Here is a 27,797-nt window from a genome sequence, read left to right on the forward strand (position 1 = left end):
TTCAACTGCAGGTGACCTACATAAAGGAGGGGAAGAGACAAACAAACAGAAAAAACCTCAAGCCGTAGGCCTAACCAGCCGCAAACATACACACACAGAGCTGTGCCGTGCCGTAATTAGAGGTACTCCCCCCGGCGCCCTACAACATAAGGAAATGCTAAAATTGGCAATAATTTCTGTGACACGCAATGGAAAGTGGTAAGAGGAGGAGTCTCAGCCTGGTATTTCCCAGATAAAAAGGCATTTGCATATTTCGAGATGACCAATTTAATTAATTAAGCAACCGTTTTGGAATAAAGGCATCACACTCTCTTAATGGATACCCAATCTGTAACCAAAATAGATCCACAAATGAAACGATCCGCCCCATTGGCAAAGCCATTTGCATTGATTTTAACTCCAGTGCCTGGCATCATGCTCAAAAATCCATTTGCTTTAAGCTAAACCGCAACGGAAGGAGGCCCTTGTTAGTTAATCGAATTTCCACTTAGTCACCGCCATTTGGCTGCTCGTCTCTCTCTCTCTCTCTCTCTCTCTTTCGACACGAGGTGGGAATTTTCAACATTTGGTCACATTTTTTAATGCTCCGTCATCATGCAGGGAGTTGCAGTAAAGTGTCCAAAGAGGGCTCCACAGATGGGCTTGGTCGCAGCTCCAAAGAGGCTCACGTCACCCATCCCGTACTGGTATGCGCATGAGTAATGAGCCTGGTTTTTCATTTTTCATTGTTTTTTTGCTGTGTGTTTGCCGATGTCTAACCTATTTGTTATCGTTTTTAGCTGGTTTGTGTCATGTAATACTCTTCTTGAGGCTGGTAATTGGTCAATTAGCGAAGGTTAGGTTTGGTTAGTTTCTATAATATTCTAAGTCTAAGTCTATAATAGTTACTAGGTCTTCGGAGTCCTGCAGATTTCCATTGTGCTGGAGTTTCCTGCCCCTACTTTTTACTCAAAATATGACATATGTAAATGGATGAGGCCCCTCACATATTATAAGAGCATTCGTCATTCCTCAGCTCCATACTCATTTTTCTTAATGTACTTACATCAGCCCCATGAAAATTGATTATTATGCAGAGTGGAGAGCAGCACGTCCACACTCTCCCCTCTCCCCTCTTAAAACCAACAAGTTTGGGGGCCCGAATGACAGTGCATTTTCTGTTTTTTGTTCATCTTTTTGTTTTGATTTTCATATTGCGTCTCGTTGCAATCGGCCGTCCGGCCGTGCGGCGACCTTGTGGCCATTGTCCAAATATTTTGTCCTCGAAGGTTGGATTGGACGCTCGACAAGATCGGGTTTTCCGGTTTGAGTCGAGATTGATGACAGATTTTAATCTCGAGTTGATTTCAATTTGAATTCGAATTTGAACTGCCTTAAGGCGGTGTGGCAACGCTGCAGCTGCGGAGAGTAACAGCGCCAGCGCATGTTTGAAACGAAGCATGCGATGATTTTTTCAGTAGAAAAGTGCAGAAAACGATTTTGGCGGTGTGTTTATTTGATAATTATACCGTTTTGTGCTCTTTGTGCGACGACTAACACGGAGAAGAAAGAAAAAGTGCCGTGATTACAACTGCCCCCAAAACCTCGCTGCCCCTCCCGCCCTCTCCACAGCACGGCTCAGCTTCAGTTCAAATCGTCGTCGGAGTAGCAGCATCCATCCAGGAGCATCGCTTCCAACCTCACATTTATTTTGTGCCGGTATGTACACGCCCATGACTCGAGGGGCCAGACGGCGCACACCCCCCTTTTTGTAACTTACATATGTGCGCTCATCATTTTTTTTTTTGTTGGTGATATTTGTAGCATAATTTTTGCCCTGTTTGAGCATGTATAAATTTTGTTAATTTTGAGCGAACATTTATTTATAGACCCCTCTCGTCAGCTGCCCCTGCTGCAGCCTGTGCCGTGTCTCCTCCGCCTCCTCCAATCTATCGTGTGGAGAATGTATGTCGCTGGGTTTATTATCTCATCCGGAGAATATCGGTATTGGAAACGCTGGCGACAGCAGCGACAGCGACGACAGCGGTTGTAAAAAATGTAGCAGAAAATCTGAAATATCCGTTTCACGCTTCCGCTAGCGAGAAGCTAAGCTTTTCGCGAGAGCGAGCCAGAGAGAGAGAGAGGCAGAGTACGGTCTGGTCCGTACATCAAACGGGAGAGAGAGCAGAGCAGCAGTGTGGTCGTGCTTGCGCGAAAGCGGCCTGAAATTATGCTGCACGAAATTTTTAATTATCTTTGAATCGAAAAAAAAACAAACGCCAGAAGTAAATCAATTTTCGGTGATCCAAATGGGGAGTTTTATGGCTGATAAGCCAGCTGATACGAACTTATCTTATCGTCCGCTCTTCCATTCATTATATAAGCAGCCAGCCAGCAACCCAGCAACCCTTGCGGCGCGGCAACCAAAAGCCGGCAGACCCCAAGCCAATCCCAGAAAAAAGGTAGTAGAAAAGGTAGTAGCAAAGAGCAGGCACCCTGCTCTCTTTTGGCATTGTCTCTCTGGCACACTCTCCTCCATCTACTCTCTCTTTCTCTCTCATTCTCTCTCTCTCTGGGTGAGAGCAGGCGCGTGAATAATCTTGGGGAGCAGAAGCGCAAAAAAAAGAACTGAATCAGGCATTTTCCAATTGATTTTCAAGGCGGTCTACGCGAGTTGGTCACAAAAAACATTTCCACCAGTATCTGCCAGCCATAGTTTCCCGAAAATTCATAAAATACAATCACATTTTTTCTGATTTAAAATGTTTGCCAAAATGCGTGAAAAATTATACGAAATATCGGCCTCGAACAACCCAAGGAAGTGAGCTTTGGGACCCCCTCCGCCTTGTGTCTATTGCATAAAAAATGATGAGTGAGTAGTGGTCGGTCGAGCCGCAGCCTCAGCCGCAGCCCGGCCGGAAAATGGGGAAAATTTGGGCCAGGGCGCCGTGTGCCTGGGGTAGGGGACAGGAACGGGGACGGGGACAGGCAGCAGTAGCCTGAAAGTGAGCCCCAAGATGAATGGAGCTTTGGCAAACTTGGAACTTATTTGTGTTACTATAGATACTTTATCGGGGATTTCCCCGTGTGAGCCAGCGTGTGGGTGTGTGTAGTGCTATGATTGCACTGTGAATGTTGGATGAGTGTTTGCCATTTACCAGTCGAGGACGAGGACGAGAATGAGGACAGGGTCTGCTGTCAACAGGGCCTAATGCCGTAACTTTGTGTAATTAAAAAAAAATATGAAGAAGTTTTTGAGGGATGGCCATGGAAGCAGAGTATCCATTAGACCACCTCCTTATCAAATATGTTATCAAAGTGCTGAAAGATTTCCCCCTGGGAGCGTGTGAGTGATAGTGCCCAAGCCTGTGGCGCTCCTCTAAGCCACATTTCCCACATCCGGTCTGGTTGATATTGGAATTCATGTGCGCCGCCTGAAAGTAGGCAAACGGTTTTACCACCCCACAGCCAACCAACCATTTCCCCCCCACCGGAAAGTTAGAGAACCATTTATATTGGGGCTCTGCTGTGTGTAAAGAGGCTGCCACAATGGACCGGACAAACATGGCCAAGAGCGACACGCTTGGCTGACTCTTCGATTAATGCGGCAGTTTCCGCATTTCGGGGGAGGCTGGAGGCAGTGCGAGTGGCTCTGCTCTTCTAACGTGATGAATGCAAAATCAATTAAAAACTCAAATATTGACCGGTGTCAATTAGCAAGTTTCGTGTTGGGGCACGCGGCAGACAGATAGTTCGGTGATTAGCCAAGATCCACAGGCCACACCCCAAAACCCAACCCACACAGAGGGGGAGTGGGTCTAGTGCTTTTACATATACACGTCGAAATTTTATTGATCTTTCAGTTGGGAATTAACAAGCTAATAAATTTTGTATCCAGACTCCTGTAATATTAAACTTTTACAAGTGTATTTATAAATGTTGCCCACACAAAGGACGATACTCTGTGGCGTCCACAATTTGTTCAATACAGGAACATTATTATAGCCAGAAGAAGCAATGAAATGGGAGAGCTATGCTACCCAGTGCAAGCGCTTACTTATTTTCTCCCTCTCTCACACACGCTTCCTCGATCAGTCTGCGACATTTGGCGGAGGGGACCGAGAGAGAGCTAGCGAGTATTCGGTGTAAATTTTCCCGCTCGCTTGCTTTATTTTCTATAATTAACATATGGATTTATGTACATACATATATATAGTAAATGGAAAATGTTGTTATTTTTCCTTTTATTTGTTTGTCACTTATTCTGTTTGCAGTTACTTAATTATATTTTATCTGTATCTATCTTAAGTGCAATTTTTCGTTTATGGTTTCTGAATCGATTATATAGATTATTTCATTGTTCGACTTTCAAAGGAAAATGATATTATTGATTTGATTTGCTCAAATCCGAGTGAAATCTTTAATTACTTATTTATTTAAAATAACTCGAAAATGTTTTGTTACCTCACTCATTTAGGGATGGGTACATTCACACATTTGATTGTAAGCGAACCAATTCAGATTATCGTGGCAACCTGCCCTTCCCTCATCCACGCCCCATTCCCGTACACTTCGCATTACTTTTTTTAGGCACAACATCTCTTTCTGGGTCTCTTTTGGCAGGCCATCAATTTGTTGGCTCAATTGCTACTGCTGCTTCCTCTGCCGCTCTTATTTCTGTTGTAGTTGGCAATGTCTCTCTCCAGCTGTGGGACAAGTGTAAGATTATGCATGCACACAAAGCCACGGACGACACACGCACGATACACGCACACACGCACTCGCTGCGATACCTGATACTGTTGAAGCTCATGCGTGTACTTTGACCTCTTTTGCGGTGCTGTCAACGTCTCCGTCTGCGTCAGTGTCTGCTCAACCCAGCGCCGGCGTCAACGTCAACGTCATCGTCATCGTCATCGCGAGGTGGTCAATGTCAGTGCCAGGCCAGTGGCCACTGGCCGCCGTCTGCGGGTTTCTTTCTCTGCCTTTTCCATTGTTGTTTTTTCCCGACATATTTTTCCACAGACGAACTGTTCTTTGCGGCTTTTTCAATTAAAGCTTGTTGCATGTCGCTGTCGCTGCCTCTGTCTCAGTCGCTGCTCAGTCTCAGTCTCGGTCGCTGTCGCTATCGCTGCCTCTGCCTCTGCCTCCATTCCGATCTTAATCTCAGCCCGTTTACGTGTCCGCCTCTCCACGATGCTTTCTTTTGGCTTTTGGCTGCCTTTCGTGTCCGACCATAAAACCCCAGCCCGAGCCCAGCCAAAGCCAGCTTCAGCGCTGGCGTTGGGCCTCACGCCGGCGTCTCTGCTGCCGTCGCTGTCGCTGCATAAAGTCTTTCACTTCTTTGGCGTTTAAGTTTAGTTCAGATTCAGCCGGCGTTGGTAGCGCACGCGTCCCACCGTAGTCCGCAGAAAAAAGCAGAGAAAGGCAACAACAACAGAAAGAAGAAAAACAACAAAGCAGCTCGAAGCAGAAGAAGAAGCGAAGCGAGCATAGAACTCTCTCTTCTTGCTATCTATCGCTCTCCCAACACCCTTGCAACGACTCTCACTCCCTCGCCACTCGCTCGTCGCTCGTCGCCCTCGCTCTCAATCGTTCTGTCTCCTCCTTTGGTTCGGTGTCGGTGTCGTTGTGTCGCTGTCGGTCGCAGTCGCAATCGTTCGATTTCTTTGCGCAGGCGCAGCGGTCAAGATAAGAGCAGCTCACTCACGCAGCCCCAGCGTCAGCGTCAACGTCAACGCCGACAGCAGCAGCGTCAGCTCGCAAAAGTGAAAATATTTGGAGAAATTTCTTAAGCAGAATTTCAGTCCCCGTTTTGTGTGTCAGCTGTATAGGTATATTCCACTAAAATAAATATACATACAAACGTATAGATATGCGTGTATGCGTGTATCTTTACGATCGGCCCATGCCCTGCCTCTAGTGTCAAACCAAAAGAAAACAAATTGATAAAAATCACTAACAAAAGTAGTCGATGTGATTTGATTAGTGTAGGCCTAGTTCTCGCAATCAAATTGTTTAACAACCTCAAAAGTGCTCCCGAAACGAATCGGTAAAATCCAAAATCTAAATCTAAATCAAAACCGAAAAATAGCTCAAACCGAAGGAATTGCAAGCGCGTGTCATTGACCTAGATACGTACGGTCGATTTGGAATCAAAAGCAAGTCAATCAATATCAAAATCGGAATCTCGTCAGCGTTTATAGCCGCACCAACGCCACCTATCGTCTGCGTCTCTGTTTGACCGACAAGTAAGTGCACGCTTCGGTAGGGTAGGGTAGAGTAGAGGTCTGGGCCTGGCCCAGTCTCGCAAATATTTGGGACGGGTTATGCAACCGTTATGCCTCCGCCTGCCTGCCTGCCTGCCTGCCTGCCACACACCGAGCTAATAATACTTGGACCGCCGGACTAAAGTCCAGCCAGCACCAACCAACCATTCAAGTCCCATCCTCAAGTCAGGGCTTAGTCGAGGGCTGCGTCTGAGGTTGTTTCGTTTCGCTGTTGGTGCGAGAAAGTTTTTGTCAGAAAATGTTTTCGAAATGCTCCTCCTCGCTTGCTTGTTGTTGGTGTTTGTAATATTAATCATTGCATATTTACAAATAAAATTTGCACACAGACGAAACGCCAGCCAAAAGGCAGATGAAGACGACGAAGCATAATAAATAAACATGGATCATGGCCACACGCGGTTACAAAGATACAGAGATACAACAATACTCAAATTGCAAAAAAAAGCAAAAAAAAATTAAATTAATGAAATCTGTCTTTAAAGCAGCGAACATTAGATACCGTAGTAGTTCGAGGAACATTTTATTATTTACAGCGACAAATATATGTCTATAAATCAGTGAATCAAAGATGTCCGAATGCTTAGAGGTATACATAGGTATTGTTGGTACACATAGAGTTTTAGTAGAGTTTCCAGTAGAGTTTTTCCAAAAATGCACTGCCTGCAAAGGAAGGAAGACGCGCGAAACATGTAGATTCAAAACCCCTATGAAATACCCTACAAAAACCAAGCGAAAAAAAAAATGAGCGAGAGATATTGTTTATTTAATTTTTACATTTACAAATATCAGTACAGCGATTTTTGCTTTTATGGGGTAAATATCTGTCTCGTACAATGTGTCATAATTGCGAACCCACATTGACTTGACCCACATTTTTTTGGGAGTGGAGCAGTCGTGGTGGCGATGGTTGTGGCGGTGCCGCAAGAGACAGGCCAGACGCATGCTCAAGTGCATCGACAGCAAGCGATGAGCTCAGCCAAAATGTACGAATCCCCTCCCCATCCACTTACACGTATATTCAGATATTCACTATATACATATAGTACGGACTGCATTTAGAGGGACAGTGCACAGTTGCTGTGGGGACATACCGCCGAGTGTGTATCGTCTATTAATTACGTGCCTGGATTATTGATTAACGCTGAGCACACACACAGAAATTTCTTTTTCACTTTCGCGTACATTTCGCTAGATCGGAGCTAGATCGGATTCTACTTCTACTCGGCCAATGGGCTAATGTTCCTGCTGGAAATGGGTTATGGAGCCATTAAACCAACGACTGGACGGCTATTCACTTGGTATTCTGATCGATTGTTTATTGTGCACATACACTGGGCACACGCGGCACACCGAAAGCTGGCAGTGACTTCTGTGACGTAAACTCAAGTTTTGGGAGAGTTTTTCGAATGGAATTTGAAATGGCCAGATTATAAGAATGAAGATTATCGCCTCGGAAGAGTCTTTGATTAGGAATTCCCTTTCTTTGACCTTTAACATTGTTGTCCATAAATCTCAATGAAGAAACCTTGCGAAGAGGAAAGGAGAGGAGTGCTATCTTGAGACCATAAATCTTCATCTTATAATTGCAACGATTCCAAAATTGTTGATGATTATTCAAATTAGTCGCAAGAGAAAGAGTACTCTTAATTAGACAAATCACACATGCAGGATGGAACCCAGCTGGAAAAATTTCTTAATTGGACCCGTAGACACTTAGATCTTAGCTCATGTGGCAGGCAGGCCTATAAATACAACAAATATATATTCTAAAACTGAATTATTTAATATCCAGAGATGTTTGGAAAGGCAGCTTTCTCTCACTCTGCCTATCTCTCACTCTCATGTCATCATCTCTCGATAAGTGAGCTTAAATTGGGTAGCTAATCTGAATCTGGTGACTACGTCAAATGGGGGACAGACTGACGACCGACTGCACGGTCTGCGGAGGGAGGGAAGGGGGCATCAGGTGAGGGGGGCCCCCATTATACACAGTTAAATTTAACTTTTATGCTGTAAACTGCGAAATCGCTTTTGTTTGTTAATCAAGACACAAATTATGGGATCACAGAGGAGAGCGGAGAGTGCAGAGGAGCGGAGAGGTGCGGAGCGCCGTTCTATCCATCAGATTGCCCCACAACCCTCTACAGATTTATTCAATTACACACAAAGCATAGATAACTTACGATAACTGTAAGAGCAGACATATGTAGTCGAGGATGGCGATGGCGATGGACACCGCAGTGGATAGCCAGTGGATAGCCAGTGGAATGCCTGAATGCCACAAACTCACTCAAAGGTTCAATAGAATAGAGGGCACAGACCCATTATGAGCCGCAGCCATGAGCAGAGCAGAGCCATCCGAGCGACTGTGTGCCGTGCCGTGCCGTGCCTCTGTAGTATACAGCATCCGCCGTAAATTTGGCTCTGCTAAGCGGTTTACATAATGAGAGAGGAGGGTACAGCTCGGCGGCCTCGGCCTACCTTCCCATTGTTGAAAAGTGAAAATGCATATTTGAACTTTCGTTTGTATCCAATTCGCTCTAGCTTTTATAGTCTCTGAGATCTAGGCGCTAATGTTTTACTCTAAGCAAAGCCGGCTATGCTACGTGTGTGTTAGAGAGAGACGACGCGAGAAAAAATTAAATTGTTTTCTTGATGCTGGCTATAATAATAATACGATCTTATTCAAATTCTGCAGTCTAAAAGATATGGTCATTCTCTACGATTCTGCGTTTTTGGTTTTCTCGTATCGTTAAAATTTTGGATGCCACAGATTTTCGTCCTTTGTGGGGGCGGAAGTGGGCGGGGCGAAGTTTTGAAATATTTTTGTAGCAGTGACATATCACAGAATTCTGGATCCAAAACATCGTTGCTCTAGCTCTTATAGTCTTTGAGCACTAGGCGCTGAAGGGGACGGACGGACGGACAGACGGACAGACGGACGGACGGACAGACGGACAGACAGACATGGCTCAATCGAGTCGGCTATTGATGCTGATCAAGAATATATATACTTTATGGGGTCGGAAACGATTCCTTCTGGACGTTACACACATCCACTTTTACCACAAATCTAATATACCCCAATACTCATTTTGAGTATCGGGTATAAAAACAACGAGAGGGAAAGTTGTGAGCTGCTGCGGACAACGAAACTCTACGTTTATACCCGATACTAAGTCAGTATGGCTCTCCTCCGGCAGACGCCGCTAACATTAAACGACACGACAAAGAGTGCGTGCGAGAGACAGAAAATCAGTCTGAGCGTGACGTCGGGCGCTGCGTAGCCACTGCAAATTGATTTGTTCCTATTGGCTATTCAGCAATCTGATAGATGTGATCATTATCTATGATTCTGCGTTTTTAGTTTTTTCGTATCTTCAATATTGTGGATGCAACAGATTTTCGTCCTTTGTGGAGGCGGAAGGGGGTGGGGCGAAATTTTGAGATATACGTTTTATAGTGAGATCTAACAGGAGTGCGGATACCAAATTTGGTTACTCTAGCGTTAATTGTCTCTGAGATTTGTGAATATCCCCAGATTTTCGTCCTTTGCGTGGGCGGAAGGGGGTGTGGCGAAATTTTGAAACAAACTCGTCTCGGTCCGATATATTAGGAGTGTGGATACCAAATTTGGTTGCTCTACCTTTTATAGTCTCTGAGATCTAGGCGCTAATGTTTTACTCTAAGCAAAGCCGGCTATACTACGTGTGTGTTAGAGAGAGACAGGGCGAGAAAAAATGAAATTGTTTTAATGATGCTGGCTCTAATAATAATACGATCCAATTCAGATTCTGTAGTCTAAAAGATATGGTCATTCTCTACGATTCTGCGTTTTTGGTTTCCTCGTATCGTTAAAATTTTGGATGCCACAGATTTTCGTCCTTTGTGGGGGCGGAAGTGGGCGGGGCGAAGTTTTGAAATATTTTTGTAGCAGTGACATACCACAGAATTATGGATCCAAAACATCGTTTCTCTAGCTCTTATAGTCTTTGAGCACTAGGCGCTGAAGGGGACGGACAGACGGACAGACGGACGGACGGACGGACAGACGGACAGACAGACATGGCTCAATCGACTCGGCTATTGATGCTGATCAAGAATATATATACTTTATGGGGTCGGAAACGATTTCTTCTGGACGTTACACACATCCACTTTTACCACAAATCTAATATACCCCAATACTCATTTTGAGTATCGGGTATAACAAAGCAGCTCGAAGCGCAAGAAGAAGCGAAGCGAGCATAGAACTCTCTCTTCTTTCTATCTGTCGCTCTCCCAACACCCTTGCAACGACTCTCACTCCCTCGCCACTCGCTCGTCGCTCGTCGCCCTCGCTCTCAATCGTTCTGTCTCCTCCTTTGGTTCGGTGTCGGTTTCGTTGTGTCGCTGTCGGTCGCAGTCGCAATCGTTCGATTTCTTTGCGCAGGCGCAGCGGTCAAGATAAGAGCAGCTCACTCACGCAGCCCCAGCGTCAGCGTCAACGTCAACCCCGACAGCAGCAGCGTCAGCTCGCAAAAGTGAAAATATTTGGAGAAATTTCTTAAGCAGAATTTCAGTCCTCGTTTTGTGTGTCAGCTGTATAGGTATATTCCACTAAAATAAATATACATACAAACGTATACATATGCGTGTATGCGTGTATCTTTACGATCGGCCCATGCCCTGCCTCTAGTGTCAAACCAAAAGAAAACAAATTGATAAAAATCACTAACAAAAGTAGTCGAAGTGATTTGATTAGTGTAGGCCTAGCTTTCGCAATCAAATTGTTTAACAACCTCAAAAGTGCTCCCGAAACGAATCGGTAAAATCCAAAATCTAAATCTAAATCAAAACCGAAAAATAGCTCAAACCGAAGGAATTGCAAGCGCGTGTCATTGACCTAGATACGTACGGTCGATTTGGAATCAAAAGCAAGTCAATCAATATCAAAATCGGAATCTCGTCAGCGTTTATAGCCGCACCAACGCCACCTATCGTCTGCGTCTCTGTTTGACCGTCAAGTAAGTGCACGCTTCGGTAGGGTAGGGTAGAGTAGAGGTCTGGGCCTGGCCCAGTCTCGCAAATATTTGGGACGGGTTATGCAACCGTTATGCCTCCGCCTGCCTGCCTGCCTGCCTGCCTGCCACACACCGAGCTAATAATACTTGGACCGCCGGACTAAAGTCCAGCCAGCACCAACCAACCATTCAAGTCCCATCCTCAAGTCAGGGCTTAGTCGAGGGCTGCGTCTGAGGTTGTTGTTTCGTTTCGCTGTTGGTGCGAGAAAGTTTTTGTCAGAAAATGTTTTCGAATTGCTCCTCCTCGCTTGCTTGTTGTTGGTGTTTGTAATATTAATCATTGCATATTTACAAATAAAATTTGCACACAGACGAAACGCCAGCCAAAAGGCAGATGAAGACGACGAAGCATAATAAACGAGGGGGAACGTTGTGAGTTGCTGCGGACACCGCATTGAAATTGTTTTCTTGATGCTGGCTATAATAATAATACGATCCAATTCAGATTCCGCAGTCTTAAAGATATGGTCATTCTCTTCAATTCTACGTTTTTATACCCGATACTCAAAATGAGTATTGGGGTATATTAGATTTGTGGTAAAAGTGGATGTGTGTAACGTCCAGAAGGAATCGTTTCCGACCCCATAAAGTATATATATTCTTGATCAGCATCAATAGCCGAGTCGATTGAGCCCTGTCTGTCTGTCCGTCTGTCCGTCCCTTTCAGCGCCTAGTGCTCAAAGACTATAAGAGCTAGAGCAACGATGTTTTGGATCCAGACTTCTGTGATACGTCACTGCTACAAAAATATTTCAAAACTTCGCCCCGCCAACTTCCGCCCCCACAAAGGACAAAAATCTGTGGCATCCACAATTTTAAAGATATGAGGAAACCAAAAACGTAGAATTGTAGAGAATGACCATATCTTTAAGACTGCGGAATCTGAATTGGATCGTATCATTATTATAGCCAGCATCAAGAAAACAATTTCATTTTTTCTCGCCCTGTCTCTCTCTAACACACACGTAGCATAGGCGGCTTTTCTTAGAGTAAAACATTAGCGCCTAGATCTCAGAGACTACAAAAGCTAGAGCAACCAAATTTGGTATCCACACTCCTAATATATCGGACCGAGACGAGTTTGTTTCAAAATTTCGCCACACCCCCTTCCGCCCACGCAAAGGACGAAAATCTGTGGATATTCAAAAATCTCAGAGACTATTAAGGCTAGAGTAACCAAATTTGGTATCCGCACTCCTGTTAGATCTTACTATAAAACGTGTATCTCAAAATTTCGCCCCACCCCCTTCCGCCCACACAAAGGACGAAAATCTGTTACATCCACAATGTGGCACATTCGAGAAAACTAAAAACGCAGAATCATAGATAATGACCATATCTATCAGATTGCTGAATCTGGATCAGATCAGATCATTTTTATAGCCAATAGAATTTTCTTAAGCAGAATTTCAGTCCCCGTTTTGTGTGTCAGCTGTATAGGTATATTCCACTAAAATAAATATACATACAAACGTATACATATGCGTGTATGCGTGTATCTTTACGATCGGCCCATGCCCTGCCTCTAGTGTCAAACCAAAAGAAAACAAATTGATAAAAATCACTAACAAAAGTAGTCGAAGTGATTTGATTAGTGTAGGCCTAGTTCTCGCAATCAAATTGTTTAACAACCTCAAAAGTGCTCCCGAAACGAATCGGTAAAATCCAAAATCTAAATCTAAATCAAAACCGAAAAATAGCTCAAACCGAAGGAATTGCAAGCGCGTGTCATTGACCTAGATACGTACGGTCGATTTGGAATCAAAAGCAAGTCAATCAATATCAAAATCGGAATCTCGTCAGCGTTTATAGCCGCACCAACGCCACCTATCGTCTGCGTCTCTGTTTGACCGACAAGTAAGTGCACGCTTCGGTAGGGTAGGGTAGAGTAGAGGTCTGGGCCTGGCCCAGTCTCGCAAATATTTGGGACGGGCTATGCAACCGTTATGCCTCCGCCTGCCTGCCTGCCTGCCACACAGCGAGCTAATAATACTTGGACCGCCGGACTAAAGTCCAGCCAGCACCAACCAACCATTCAAGTCCCATCCTCAAGTCAGGGCTTAGTCGAGGGCTGCGTCTGAGGTTGTTGTTTCGTTTCGCTGTTGGTGCGAGAAAGTTTTTGTCAGAAAATGTTTTCGAATTGCTCCTCCTCGCTTGCTTGTTGTTGGTGTTTGTAATATTAATCATTGCATATTTACAAATAAAATTTGCACACAGACGAAACGCCAGCCAAAAGGCAGATGAAGACGACGAAGCATAATAAACGAGGGGGAACGTTGTGAGTTGCTGCGGACACCGCATTGAAATTGTTTTCTTGATGCTGGCTATAATAATAATACGATCCAATTCAGATTCCGCAGTCTTAAAGATATGGTCATTCTCTTCAATTCTACGTTTTTATACCCGATACTCAAAATGAGTATTGGGGTATATTAGATTTGTGGTAAAAGTGGATGTGTGTAGTAACGTCCAGAAGGAATCGTTTCCGACCCCATAAAGTATATATATTCTTGATCAGCATCAATACCGAGTCGATTGAGCCCTGTCTGTCTGTCCGTCTGTCCGTCCCTTTCAGCGCCTAGTGCTCAAAGACTATAAGAGCTAGAGCAACGATGTTTTGGATCCAGACTTCTGTGATACGTCACTGCTACAAAAACTTCGCCCCGCCCACTTCCGCCCCCACAAAGGACGAAAATCTGTGGCATCCACAATTTTAAAGATATGAGAAAACCAAAAACGTAGAATTGTAGAGAATGACCATATCTTTAAGACTGCGGAATCTGAATTGGATCGTATCATTATTATAGCCAGCATCAAGAAAACAATTTCATTTTTTCTCGCCCTGTCTCTCTCTAACACACACGTAGCATAGGCGGCTTTTCTTAGAGTAAAACATTAGCGCCTAGATCTCAGAGACTACAAAAGCTAGAGCAACCAAATTTGGTATCCACACTCCTAATATATCGGACCGAGACGAGTTTGTTTCAAAATTTCGCCACACCCCCTTCCGCCCCCGCAAAGGGCGAAAATCTGTGGATATTCAAAAATCTCAGAGACTATTAAGGCTAGAGTAACCAAATTTGGTATCCGCACTCCTGTTAGATCTTACTATAAAACGTGTATCTCAAAATTTCGCCCCACCCCCTACCGCCCACACAAAGGACGAAAATCTGTTACATCCACAATATGGCACATTCGAGAAAACTAAAAACGCAGAATCATAGATAATGACCATATCTATCAGATTGCTGAATCTGGATCAGATCAGATCATTTTTATAGCTAATAGAAACAAATCAATTTGCAGTGGCTACGCAGCGCCCGACGTCACGCTCAGACTGATTTTCTGTCTCTCGCACGCACTCTTTGTCGTGTCGTTTAATATTAGCGGCGTCTGCCGGAGGAGAGCCATACTGGCTTAGTATCGGGTATAACCGTAGAGTTGCGGTGTCCGCAGCAACTCACAATGTTCCCCCTCGTTTGTTTTCTCATATCTTTAAAATTGTGGATGCCACAGATTTTCGTCCTTTGTGGGGGCGGAAGTGGGCGGGGCGAAGTTTTGAAATATTTTTGTAGCAGTGACATATCACAGAAGTCTGGATCCAAAACATCGTTGCTCTAGCTCTTATAGTCTTTGAGCACTAGGCGCTGAAGGGGACGGACAGACGGACAGACGGACGGACGGACGGACAGACAGACAGGGCTCAATCGACTCGGCTATTGGTGCTGATCAAGCATCAAGCACTTTTACCACTAATCTAATATACCCCAATACTCATTTTGAGTATCGGGTATAATAAACATGGATCATGGCCACACGCGGTTACAAAGATACAGAGATACAACAATACTCAAACTGCAAAAAAAAGCCAAAAATATTTTATGAAATCTGTCTTTAAAGCATCGAACATTAGATACCCTAGTAGTTCGAGGAACATTTTATTATTTACAGCGACAAATATATGTCTATAAATCAGTGAATCAAAGATGTCCGAATGCTTAGAGGTATACATAGGTATTGTTGGTACACATAGAGTTTTAGTAGAGTTTCCAGTAGAGTTTTTCCAAAAATGCACTGCCTGCAAAGGAAAGAAGACGCGCGAAACATGTAGATTCAAAACCCCTATGGCATACCCTACAAAAACCAAGCGAAAAAAAAATGAGCGAGAGATATTGTTTATTTAATTTTTACATTTACAAATATCATTACAGCGATTTTTGCTTTTATGGGGTAAATATCTGTCTCGTACAATGTGTCATAATTGCGAACCCACATTCACTTGACCCACATTTTTTTGGGAGTGGAGCAGTCGTGGTGGCGATGGTTGTGGCGGTGCCGCAAGAGACAGGCCAGACGCATGCGCAAGTGCATCGACAGCAAGCGCTGAGCTCAGCCAAAATGTACGAATCCCCTCCCCATCCACTTACACGTATATTCAGATATTCACTATATACATATAGTACGGACTGCATATAGAGGGACAGTGCACAGTTGCTGTGGGGACATACCGCCGAGTGTGTATCGTCTATTGATTACGTGCCTGGATTATTGATTAACACTGAGCACACACACAGAAATTTCTTTTTCACTTTCGCGTACATTTCGCTAGATCGGAGCTAGATCGGATTCTACTTCTACTCGGCCAATGGGCTAATGTTCCTGCTGGAAATGGGTTATGGAGCCATTAAACCAACGACTGGACGGCTATTCACTTGGTATTCTGATCGATTGTTTATTGTGCACATACACTGGGCACACGCGGCACACCGAAAGCTGGCAGTGACTTCTGTGACGTAAACTCAAGTTTTGGGAGAGTTTTTCGAATGGAATTTGAAATGGCCAGATTATAAGAATGAAGATTATCGCCTCGGAAGAGTCTTTGATTAGGAATTCCCTTTCTTTGACCTTTAACATTGTTGTCCATAAATCTCAATGAAGAAACCTTGCGAAGAGGAAAGGAGAGGAGTGCTATCTTGAGACCATAAATCTTCATCTTATAATTGCAACGATTCCAAAATTGTTGATGATTATTCAAATTAGTCGCAAGAGAAAGAGTACTCCTTATTAGACAAATCACACATGCAGGATGGAACCCAGCTGGAAAAATTTCTTAATTGGACCCGTAGACACTTAGATCTTAGCTCATGTGGCAGGCAGGCCTATAAATACAACAAATATATATTCTAAAACTGAATTATTTAATATCCAGAGATGTTTGGAAAGGCAGCTCTCTCTCACTCTGCCTATCTCTCACTCTCATGTCACTCTCTCGATCAGTGAGAGCTTAAATTGGGTAGCTAATCTGAATCTGGTGACTACGTCAAATGGGGGACAGACTGACGACCGACTGCACGGACTGCGGAGGGAGGGAAGGGGGCATCAGGTGAGGGGGGCCCCCATTATACACAGTTAAATTTAACTTTTATGCTGTAAACTGCGAAATCGCTTTTGTTTGTTAATCAAGACACAAATTATGGGATCACAGAGGAGAGCGGAGAATGCAGAGAAGCGGAGAGGGGCGGAGCGCCGTTCTATCCATCAGATTGCCCCACAACCCTCTACAGATTTATTCAATTACACACAAAGCATAGATAACTTACGATAACTGTAAGAGCAGACATATGTAGTCGAGGATGGCGATGGCGATGGACACCGCAGTGGATAGCCAGTGGATAGCCAGTGGAATGCCTGAATGCCACAAACTCACTCAAAGGTTCAATAGAATAGAGGGCACAGACCCATTATGAGCCGCAGCCATGAGCAGAGCCATCCGAGCGACTGTGTGCCGTGCCGTGCCGTGCCTCTGTAGTATACAGCATCCGCCGTAAATTTGGCTCTGCTAAAGGGTTTACATAATGAGAGAGGAGGGTAGAGCTCGGCGGCCTCGGCCTACCTTCCCATTGTTGAAAAGTGAAAATGCATATTTGAACTTTCGTTTGTATCCAATTCGATTCGAAACGAAACGAAACTGGACGAGACGAAAGATAAAATGAGCTTCCAAATTGCTAAAACAAACAGGTTGACAACCAAGCAAGAAAACACCTTACACCTTGCACCTTATTCCACATCGCCTTTGTTCCACGCCCAAGAATCGCCACATCTCTTATGCACACACGCTTATGCAGTCAGCATATGCGGAAGCATACGATATAGGAAGAGGTATATGTAGGTCCACACCTATATAGGCATAGGTGTAGGTAGTACTCGTATCAAGTGTAAGACTTGTAATCCGAAAGCAACAAGCTACAAATGAGGAAACATCTGGCGACCAGCACCATCAGAGGGCACCACCCAGAGAAGAGGCATAGGGAAACTCAAAGAGGAAAGACCGCTAAAGACGTGTCGGTCTTTTAGCCATGGGACAAGACAAGAAAGAGTCGAGATTCAATGCCGTTGGTCGAAAGTTGTAATACGTTCAGCTCAGGAGAAGGCAAAGGCAAAGGCAAGGCAAAGGCAAAGGCAAAGGCAAAGGCATAGGGTATATGTAATATTGGTAATACCCGAGAGATAGAGGCGGTCGCCAAGGGACAGTTGTCCCATTCGATGACGATGACGAAGATGACGAAGATAATAATGATGATGAGGTTGAATTCGTTGTTAATAATGATGATGATATGCGGCACACGATTATAGGAAATGGGACAGACAATACACACGGGCAACAAGACCGCCTCGACTCGACTCCGACTCCGACTGGCTCCGTGTGCAAGCACCTTGTCAAGGCATGTTGAATGTTTACCGTTTAACAGCACACACACGCATATAAATTTTTTGGTCTTAATGTTTGGTTAACACGCCAACCACCAAGAAAGGCAGGGCAGCGGGAAGAGGGGTTGCGAGGGGGCCAAGAGAGAAAGAGGGGCGGAGGGGCTTCGAAGAGGCGTGGTGGGGGCCAAAGCGATGGTTCGATATGTAGGTTTATTTGCCTCTCGGTCTCTGTGGCGCGCAAATTTTCGTTGCACTTGGAAAGACACAGAGAGAAAGAGAGAGAGAAAAGAAAGATTCGAAAGAGAGAGAGAGAGAGAGAAGTTGATTTTCAAGAAATTTCACTTTAGAATGAAGAGGGACCAGTCAGTCGTGGAGTTCGGAGTGGACTCCAGTTTCCCGTCTTTCCGCTGAAGAAGACGAAGAAGAAGAAGCTTCATTGATAAGTTTACAGTTACGTGATGAGAGCGCTCTGATTTGGTTGTTCCCCGTTCCCCTCGGTCTCTCTTCTGTCCCTCCGTCCGTTAAAACCTTAATTATAGAGCTGCTTCTGCTGCTGCTGGTCCAACTAGTTTGCTTTTTTCTGAGCTTTAACAGCGGATATAGCCAAACGATTTGATAACATCTCGGATCGAATCGGATCCAGCAAATGTTCCAGTTTCTTAACACATTTCCTAGATAGAAAGAGAGGGAGAGATAAGGAAAGACAGAGGGAAGGATCATTAAGAAATTTTTTGCCGAGTGAGAAAGAAACCCATCATGCAAATGACCAAAAGATATTTCCTCCCATCTTCCACAGGTGGAACTAGATTTTGTATACCCGATACTCAAAATGAGTTTTGGGGTATATTAGATTTGTGGTAAAAGTGGATGTGTGTAACGTCCAGAAGGAATCGTTTCCGACCCCATAAAGTATATATATTCTGGATCAGCATCAATAGCCGAGTCGATTGAGCCCTGTCTGTCTGTCCGTCTGTCCGTCCGTCCTTCCGTCTGTCCGTCTGTCCGTCCCCTTTAGCGCCTAGTGCTCAAAGACTATAAGAGCTAGAGCAACGATGTTTTGGATCCAGACTTCTGTGATATGTCACTGCTACAAAAATATTTCAAAACTTCGCCCCGCCCACTTCCGCCCCCACAAAGGACGAAAATCTGTGGCATCTACATTTTTAAAGATACGATAAAACCAAAAACGCAGAATCGTAGAGGGTGACTATATGTTCTAGATCGTAAAATCTCAACCAGATCGTATAATTATTATAGCCAGAATCAAGAAAACAATTACATTCTTTCTCGCTCTGTCTATCTCTAACACACAGGTTTCATGATCGGTTTTGCCAATTGCAAAATATGAGTTCAAGGATCTCAGAACCTATAAGAGCCAGAGCAACCAAATTTGGTATCCACACTCTTGTGATATCGGACCTTGACCGTTTCGTGTCCAAACTTCGCCACACCCCCTTCCGCCCCCGCAAAGGACGAAAATCTGGGGATATTTACAAATCTCAAAGACTATACACGATATAGTAACCAAATTTGGTATCCGCACTCCTGTTAGCTCTCACTATAAAACGTATATCTCAAAAATTTTGCCCACCCCTTCCGCCCCCACACGAAAATCTGTTGCATCCACAATATTGAGGATACGAGAAAACTAAAACGCAGAATCATAGATAATGACTATATCTATCCGATTGCTGAATCTGGATCAGATCAGATAATTTTTACAGCCAAAAGCAACAAATCAATTTGCAGGGGCTACGCAGCGCCCGATGACACGCTCAGACTGATTTTCCGTCTCTCTCGCACGCACTCTTTGTCGTGTCGTTTAATATTAGCGGCGTCTGCCGGAGGAGAGCCATACTGACTAAGTATCGGGTATAACTGTAGAGTTGCGGTGTCCGCAGCAACTAACAACGTTCCCTCTCGTTTACAACTCTAGACAGCGACACAGGAACACAGAAACAAAGAAACACAGATGAGTAGTGCGCTGCCCATCATCCATCCTGTCAATTGACAAATCTCCTCATTGAATGTCGGGGGGCATTCGTAGGGCATCCACAGGGTGAGTAGTGGCTGCCCATGTGTGGGAGTGGGACCTTAGGCCCAAGATGTCGGTGACGTGTGTGAAACACTCTCTTAAGTGGCACTTGATCATGCGGGTCGCAGCCGCCGCCGCCGCCACCGTCGCAGCCGCTGTCGCAACTCTCGACGCTGCGGGGCTCGTCTCTCATGTGAAAATCGTTTAATATAGAATGAAGTGTTGCCTGCCGCAGAGTGAGCATTCGCCAACTGTCAGTGCCATCGATAGCGTCGGATACGTTCCGTACTGTTCCGTTACGTTCTCGGTCTCTGTCTCTGTCTCCTGCTACGCTTTCTAAGCCGATTGGGAATGGAGAATCTTTTGCATATTTAGTTCTATTGTGCGTTAAATTCGATTGCGGTTCGACAGAGACCGACCAGTGTGTGAGTTATACAACAACGGCTGTGCCCAGGCTCATCCACATATGTATATGTGCACGATTATCCTTCGACGTCATTTGAATATCCTATTTGCCTGACGTTGGGCTGCCTGCCAAATCGATACTAAGTCAGTATGGCTCTCCGCCGGCAGACGCCGCTAATATTAAACGACACGACAAGGAGTGCGTGCGAGAGAGACAGAGAATCAGTCTGAGCGTGACGTCGGGCGCTGCGTAGCCACTGCAAATTGATTTGTTCCTATTGGCTATAAAAATGATCTGATCTGATCCAGATTCAGCAATCTGATAGATATGGTCATTATCTATGATTCTGCGTTTTTAGTTTTCTCGAATGTGCAATATTGTGGATGCAACAGATTTTCGTCCTTTGTGTGGGCGGAAGGAGGTGGGGCGAAATTTTGAGATACACGTTTTATAGTAAGATCTAACAGGAGTGCGGATACCAAATTTGGTTACTCTAGCCTTAATAGTCTCTGAGATTTTTGAATATCCCCAGATTTTCGTCCTTTGCTGGGGCGGAAGGGGTGTGGCGAAATTTTGAAACAAACTCGTCTCGGTCCGATATATTAGGAGTGTGGATACCAAATTTGGTTGCTCTAGCTTTTGTAGTCTCTGAGATCTAGGCGCTAATGTTTTACTCTAAGCAAAGCCGGCTATGCTACGTGTGTGTTAGAGAGAGACGACGCGAGAAAAAATTAAATTGTTTGCTTGATGCTGGCTATAATAATAATACGATCTTATTCAAATTCTGCAGTCTAAAAGCTATGGTCATTCTCTACGATTCTGCTTTTTTAGTTTTCTCGTATCGTCGAAATTGTGGATGCCACAGATTTTCGCCCTTTGTGGGGGCGGAAGTGGGCGGGGCAAAGTTTTCAAATATTCTTGTAGCAGTGACATATCACAGAAGTCTGGATCCAAAACATCGTTGCTCTCGCTCTTATAGTCTTTGAGCACTAGGCGCTGAAAGGGACGGACAGACGGACAGACGGACGGACGGACAGACGGACAGACGGACAGACAGACATGGCTCAATCGACTCGGCTATTGATGCTGATCAAGAATATATATACTTTATGGGGTCGGAAACGATTCCTTTTGGACGTTACACACATCCACTTTTACCACAAATCTAATATACCCCAAAACTCATTTTGAGTATCGGGTATAAAAAGTGCAAAGGAATGGATTGCGCAGAAAACCTGACAAGGGAGGGGCTGGTCCTTGAAGAAAATTCAACATATGCACAAAGTTGTTTGAAGTCTTCGATTAATTCTGTGAATTTTGATTTCAACGTAGTTTCACAATTGGTGCAGAAAATTGAATCGGAATCGACAATAATTGGTATTCTGAGTGTTCATTTCATAATTTTTTCTCATTTCTATGCAATTTCTAACAAGTTTCTAATTTAATTTTCACACAATTCTTGTGTTTTTGCAGCTCTGCAGAACACCACTGGAGTTAGACAGCCCTGGTAGATTGCTTCTTGTCTGCCCGCACCACACACCCCACCCGCAGGACACAGGACACACCTAAGGACAAAAGCTTCTGCTTCCTTCTGCTGAATTGTTTTGTAAAAAGAAACCCCCCATCCAATCCAATCCCATCCGAAACCAATCCCTCTCCACCCTCTGGGTAAGGGACGAAACGAAAGCAGCGAGACTTGTGTGGACAAAATGGACAAGCGCTCAAAGGCGACAGAACGACAATTTTCAGGACAATTTTCCGCAGATTTAATTGCATAATTTCCCCCCGCACACGATCCAAACGAAGGCTTCCAAAGCAAAGCTACTTCCAAATATTTGAAAAAGGAAACGGAAACTCGAGCGCACACTGCAAATGACAAAAATTGCTTCCTAAATTTAACTTAAGCGGAGGATCAAGAGGATAATAACACTTCAATACGGAAGACGGACAGCACAGAACAGAACAGCTATCGAACATGTCACACGCGGTCGTTAAAAAACCAGAAACGGACACCTGCAACAGCAGCCTCAAACAGTCGCTGCATCCTGCACAGAGCCACGATGCCAAGCTCCTCAACGAGAGCCTGACCTCGCACCAGCTGCAGCCGCGCACCAATGGACTAACCCATGCAGCCGCCTCCTCAGCCGCCTCTGTGGCCGGTTCCGGCGGCAGTGGACTCTCCCCCGCAGCAGCCATGGCTGGCCTCCTGTCGGGTGCGGGAGCATCGACGGCCCTGCCCTTGCCCCCCAACAGCAACGGCGAGCAGTCGCCGTCGTACGAGCGCTACCGCGCAGACGACAGCAGCTACGTGCCCGTCGGACAGTTTTTTGCGGGACGCAGCGTCTTCATCACAGGCGGCACTGGTTTTATGGGAAAGGTGAGTAGGGGCTCCAGAACCGGACCCCTTTTCATACCCGATACTCAAAATGAGTATTGGGGTATATTAGATTTGTGGTAAAAGTGGATGTGTGTAACGTCCAGAAGGAATCGTTTCCGACCCCATAAAGTATATATATTCTTGATCAGCATCAATAGCCGAGTCGATTGAGCCCTGTCTGTCTGTCCGTCCGTCCGTCTGTCCGTCTGTCCGTCCCCTTCAGCGCCTAGTGCTCAAAGACTATAAGAGCTAGAGCAACGATGTTTTGGATCCAGACTTCTGTGATATGTCACTGCTACAAAAATATTTCAAAACTTCGCCCCGCCCACTTCCGCCCCCATAAAGTACGAAAATCTGTGGCATCCACAATTTTAAAGATATGAGAAAACCAAAAACGTAGAATTGTAGAGAATGACCATATCTTTAAGACTGCGGAATCTGAATTGGATCTTATTATTATTATAGCCAGCATCAAGAAAACAATTTCATTTTTTCTCGCCCTGTCTCTCTCTAACACACACGTAGCATAGGCGGCTTTGCTTAGAGTAAAACATTAGCGCCTAGATCTCAGAGACTACAAAAGCTAGAGCAACCAAATTTGGTATCCACACTCCTAATATATCGGACCGAGACGAGTTTGTTTCAAAATTTCGCCACACCCCCTTCCGCCCCAGCAAAGGACGAAAATCTGGGGATATTCAAAAATCTCAGAGACTATTAAGGCTAGAGTAACCAAATTTGGTATCCGCACTCCTGTTAGATCTTACTATAAAACGTGTATCTCAAAATTTCGCCCCACCCCCTTCCGCCCACACAAAGGACGAAAATCGGTTGCATCCACAATATTGCACATTCGAGAAAACTAAAAACGCAGAATCATAGATAATGACCATATCTATCAGATTGCCGAATCTGGATCAGATCGGATCATTTTTATACCCAAAAGGAACAAATCAATTTGAACTGGCTACGCAGCGCCCGACGTCACGCTCAGACTGATTTTCTGTCTCTCTCGCACGCACTCTTTGTCGTGTCTTTTAATATTGGCGGCGTCTGCCGGAGGAGAGCCATACTGACTAAGTATCGGGTATAACTGTAGAGTTGCGGTGAATAGAACGATCTTCAAGGGTACTTTCCTTACCATATGTAAAGTTTCTCTTTGTTTCTTTACAAAGTACTGTCCAAATCCTTACACACACATAACCACACACACAGATCCGCATTCCCTTTAGCCCCCATTCCCATTGCATACTTTTGCGGGCCCCTGAATCGCCTCCATTCTATTCCCTTCCATTCACATCACGCATACGCCGCGTGTATTTGTTGACTCGTTATCGAACTATTGAACCCAGGCTCGGCTTGATTGAAAAGTTGAAGGTCTCTCAGTCATAAAATATGCACAAATATTTTTGTTGATTAACACAAGAGATAGGCCCGAGGAATGGAGGGGGCGCTACAGTCAGCCTGAATTTTAGATGCACTTTGGCCCCGGGCTACTTATGGCCAATACGCGTGGGTTCATTCGCTTAGGTGCCCCCCCCTCCAAAAAGCTCGAGATTCGAGTGCTGCCTGACTCATCGTCGCATGGCATGCATCTGCGAGGCTCTCCTAATTATGCGGGCCCCTGCTCCTCGCGCTCCCTTCTAGTAATTCCAGCGGCTGTTGTGCCAATTTTCGTAGAAACTATTGTTAAACATATGCATATGCCTTGCTCTCGCATGTCCTCGTTTGAGTTCCGTTCCTGACTGGCGTCATTATGACATGAAATCGCAGCAGGCGCCGCTCAGACTCTGAACTCAATGTTCGCAGTGGCTTGTGCATCGATTTTGTGTGTTGGAAGGACAGGGGAGGCAGGAGAACCTTTCTAGTAGTACCTGTAACGTCCGAACAGAACAAAGCACGCCCCCAAGCAAACAATCCTCCCTCCATCACCGTTCTTTTGTGTGGTTACAATTCTCACATCGTTGTTGGGGCGTGTCAATGAGGCCACCAGTACTCCCACTGCAATGCTCCGTTCGAGGGTAAAATCAATCCGAACCGCAGACATTATTGAATTGGGGGTCAAGTGCGTCGTCCTTCTGGGGGCGGCGTAATGACCGCCCGCTTATTTGGTTAATGCTTATTGGACAATTAATAACTTATCCAATGAATAATTAAATATTTTCAGGTGCTGGTGGAGAAACTGCTGCGCTCATGTCCGGACATAAGGAATATATATCTACTGATACAACCGAAACGTGGCCAGGAGGTGTCGGCACGTCTCACGGAACTACTGAATGCACCAGTAAGTGTACCGCCAATCGATAAAGAAGAACTATCTGTCTAACCCGCCTAACCCCGACTTGTACTTGTACTTTTTTCAGCTCTTTGAATCACTGCGTCGCGAGAAGCCCAAGGAACTAAGCAAAGTCATACCCATTTCGGGGGATATAACATCCGAGGAGTTGGGCATCTCAGAGAAAGACCAGGTAACAGGGGGTAGGGTAGGGGCTATTATTATGGTTATCTAATGGTGCTCTAACTGTTCTTCTTACCTTCTCCCCTCAGACCCTACTATGTCGCAACGTTTCCATTGTCTTTCATTCGGCTGCCACTGTGAAATTCGATGAGAAGCTCAAACTGTCTGTCACAATCAATATGCTGGGCACGAAACGTTTGGTCGAGCTGTGTCATCGCATGATTTCGCTGGACGTAAGCCCTTAACGAATGAGTTCTAGAAAGAGGAAGATCCCTCTAATGGTTAATGGTTGATTCATTCCATGTTACAGGCCCTTATCCATGTCTCCACTGCTTATTGCAATTGCGATAGAACCGATGTGGAGGAGGTTATCTATGAAAGACCCTACAACCCCGACGATATCATCTCACTAATTAATTGGCTTCCGGAGGATATACTCGATCAGGTATGTTCCCCCGAATCGAATACGTTTATTAAGTAGAACCTATCCTGTAACCCATGGCTTTTGCAGGTTACACCGCGTCTGATTGGCAAGCGCCCCAATACGTACACCTTTACAAAAGCCTTGGCGGAGCATATGTTACTTAAGGAGGCTGGTAATCTGCCCGTTGCCATTGTGAGGCCATCGATTGGTGAGTGCTGCCCGAGATGAGATGAGATGAGACGAGATGAGATCAGCAGCCAGACTGCTGTCAATGCTAATGGTTCCACACATAATTTGTTTTTTGCTCCCCCTCCCCGCCCCCGCGCACAGTGACTGCCAGCCTGAATGAGCCATTTGCTGGCTGGGTGGACAACTTTAATGGGCCGACGGGTCTGGTCTCGGCTCTGGCCAAGGGTATGTTCCGCACGATGATGTGCGAGAAGAACTATGTGGCCGATATGGTACCTGTCGATATTGTGATTAATCTAATGATTGCCGCCGCCTGGCGCACAGCGACGCATAAATCCAATGATCTACGCATATACAATTGCTGCACCGGGCAGCGCAATCCCCTCATCTGGTCGGAGTTTGTCAAGTACGCCATGTGCAGTGTGCGCAAGCATCCCTTGGGTGAGTCCGCTCATCTTTCTAAAAATATAAAGCACGATATTCAACATTCGTTTATTTAATCCACCAACAGAGGGCTGCCTGTGGTATCCAACTGGGGAGCTGCGCATGAATCGCCCCATGAACACACTGAATTGTATAGTCAAACACTTTTTACCGGCCTACATAGTGGATGGAGTGGCGCGCCTGATGGGCAAGAAGCCATTGTGAGTATCGCTTCCGGACGGACAGAAGTCCTTGCTCTAAGACCTAAACACAACCCACTAATACATTTTCTACTCTGCTCTCGCTTGCGGCACAGCGTTGTCAACGTACAAAATAAAATTGCCAAAGCTGTGGAGTGCTTAGAGTACTTTGCCACACGCCAATGGCGCTTCAAGGACGACAACGTCCACGGTCTGCTGCACACGCTCAGCCCCAAAGATCGGGAGATCTTTGTATTCGACGTGCGCCACATACACTGGGACAAGTACGTCGAGCGATATGTGCTCGGCTTCAGGGAGTTCCTGTTTAAGCAGCGGCCCGAGTCGCTGCCAGACAGCAGAAAGCGTATGGTCAGGTAAGCTCTCAAAAACAACTCACGAAAAGAGCAACTCTTAACGAATAGATTTTGATTGTTCCTTGACAGACTCTACTATCTGCATCAGCTGACCAAACTGGTGGCCGTGCTGCTCACCTGGCGCTTCCTGATGTCGCGCTCGAAGCGCCTGAACGACATGTGGAGAGCCTTCCTGGACAACGCGTTGAAGATGGCGCGCTTGATTCCCTTTTTGTAATAAACTGACGCGATTGAGCCACAACTCTGGATATATGTATTGGGATATGGATGGATCTGGAAGGCCAGGAGGTCTGATGCGATACGATGAGATGAGATGCGTGGGTCTTCTTCTTTGCAATTTCTAAATGCTTTAACACGGCGTACATTTTAGAGGTTTTTAGCGAATAATTATAATCATAATTTTTATATACATATATGTTACAAGGAGTAAACACACAAAAACACGCCCAAAAACAACAACAGCCACATGGTCACAACAAAAAAAGAGAACAGATTTAATAATGATAACACATCGGGGTAATAAAATGGCATTTGTCGTACCATCATCCAGCACCCAGCATTCAGCAGCCATTATCCGTCATCCAACGTCCAGCATTCAGCATCTATAAGGTGCAATGATAGAAGATCCCAGACGTCCCTCGCTCTCTCTCTCTGACCCTACCAGCCTCCTGTCTTAGCGAGTTTATAAAGTTTTTGTGTAATATTTAAAGGAGAATGCGGGAAAGGAATAAGGAATTCCGACTTTTTGCATGCAGAGATGAGGGAATGGGATTGGGGATTGGGAATGGAAATCGAGTGAATTTATAAGATCAGAGTGGCGGCTCATCGATGGAGAAGCAATTTGCATGATTAGTACATCCCAAACTATAAA

General features: G+C 45.1%; 1 protein-coding gene across 6 annotated transcripts; it reads left to right on the forward strand.

Annotated features, from left to right (window-relative positions):
* Positions 1 to 1,564: 1,564 nt before the first annotated feature.
* On the forward strand, positions 1,565 to 27,797 carry LOC117192624 (putative fatty acyl-CoA reductase CG5065). Of its 6 annotated transcripts, none has more exons than XM_033397341.1 (11): positions 1,565 to 1,698; positions 21,955 to 22,858; positions 25,026 to 25,142; positions 25,222 to 25,326; positions 25,406 to 25,549; positions 25,627 to 25,761; positions 25,828 to 25,948; positions 26,071 to 26,370; positions 26,441 to 26,573; positions 26,669 to 26,926; positions 26,996 to 27,797. In XM_033397341.1, the coding sequence occupies exons 2-11, from the start codon at positions 22,457 to 22,459 to the stop codon at positions 27,141 to 27,143; spliced, it is 1,863 nt and encodes a 620-aa protein (XP_033253232.1). In that variant the 5' UTR covers positions 1,565 to 1,698; positions 21,955 to 22,456; the 3' UTR covers positions 27,144 to 27,797. The 6 variants fall into 6 exon arrangements, with proteins under 6 accessions (XP_033253232.1, XP_033253234.1, XP_033253235.1 ...); XM_033397343.1 differs by lacking the exon at positions 1,565 to 1,698 and adding an exon at positions 2,769 to 2,851; XM_033397344.1 differs by lacking the exon at positions 1,565 to 1,698 and adding an exon at positions 11,037 to 11,275.

The sequence above is a fragment of the Drosophila miranda genome, assembly GCF_003369915.1.
Source record: "Drosophila miranda strain MSH22 chromosome Y unlocalized genomic scaffold, D.miranda_PacBio2.1 Contig_Y2_pilon, whole genome shotgun sequence".
In the NCBI taxonomy this organism is placed as follows: Eukaryota; Metazoa; Arthropoda; class Insecta; order Diptera; family Drosophilidae; genus Drosophila; species Drosophila miranda.

Bases quoted from the DNA above. Each gene is read 5' to 3' on its own strand.
- LOC117192624 (XM_033397341.1), top strand. From the start codon at position 22,457: ATGTCACACGCGGTCGTTAAAAAACCAGAAACGGACACCTGCAACAGC. The intron at 22,859-25,025 runs GTGAGTAGGGGC...AAATATTTTCAG, and splicing joins GCACTGGTTTTATGGGAAAG to GTGCTGGTGGAGAAACTGCT. The intron at 25,949-26,070 runs GTGAGTGCTGCC...CCCCGCGCACAG, and splicing joins CATTGTGAGGCCATCGATTG to TGACTGCCAGCCTGAATGAG.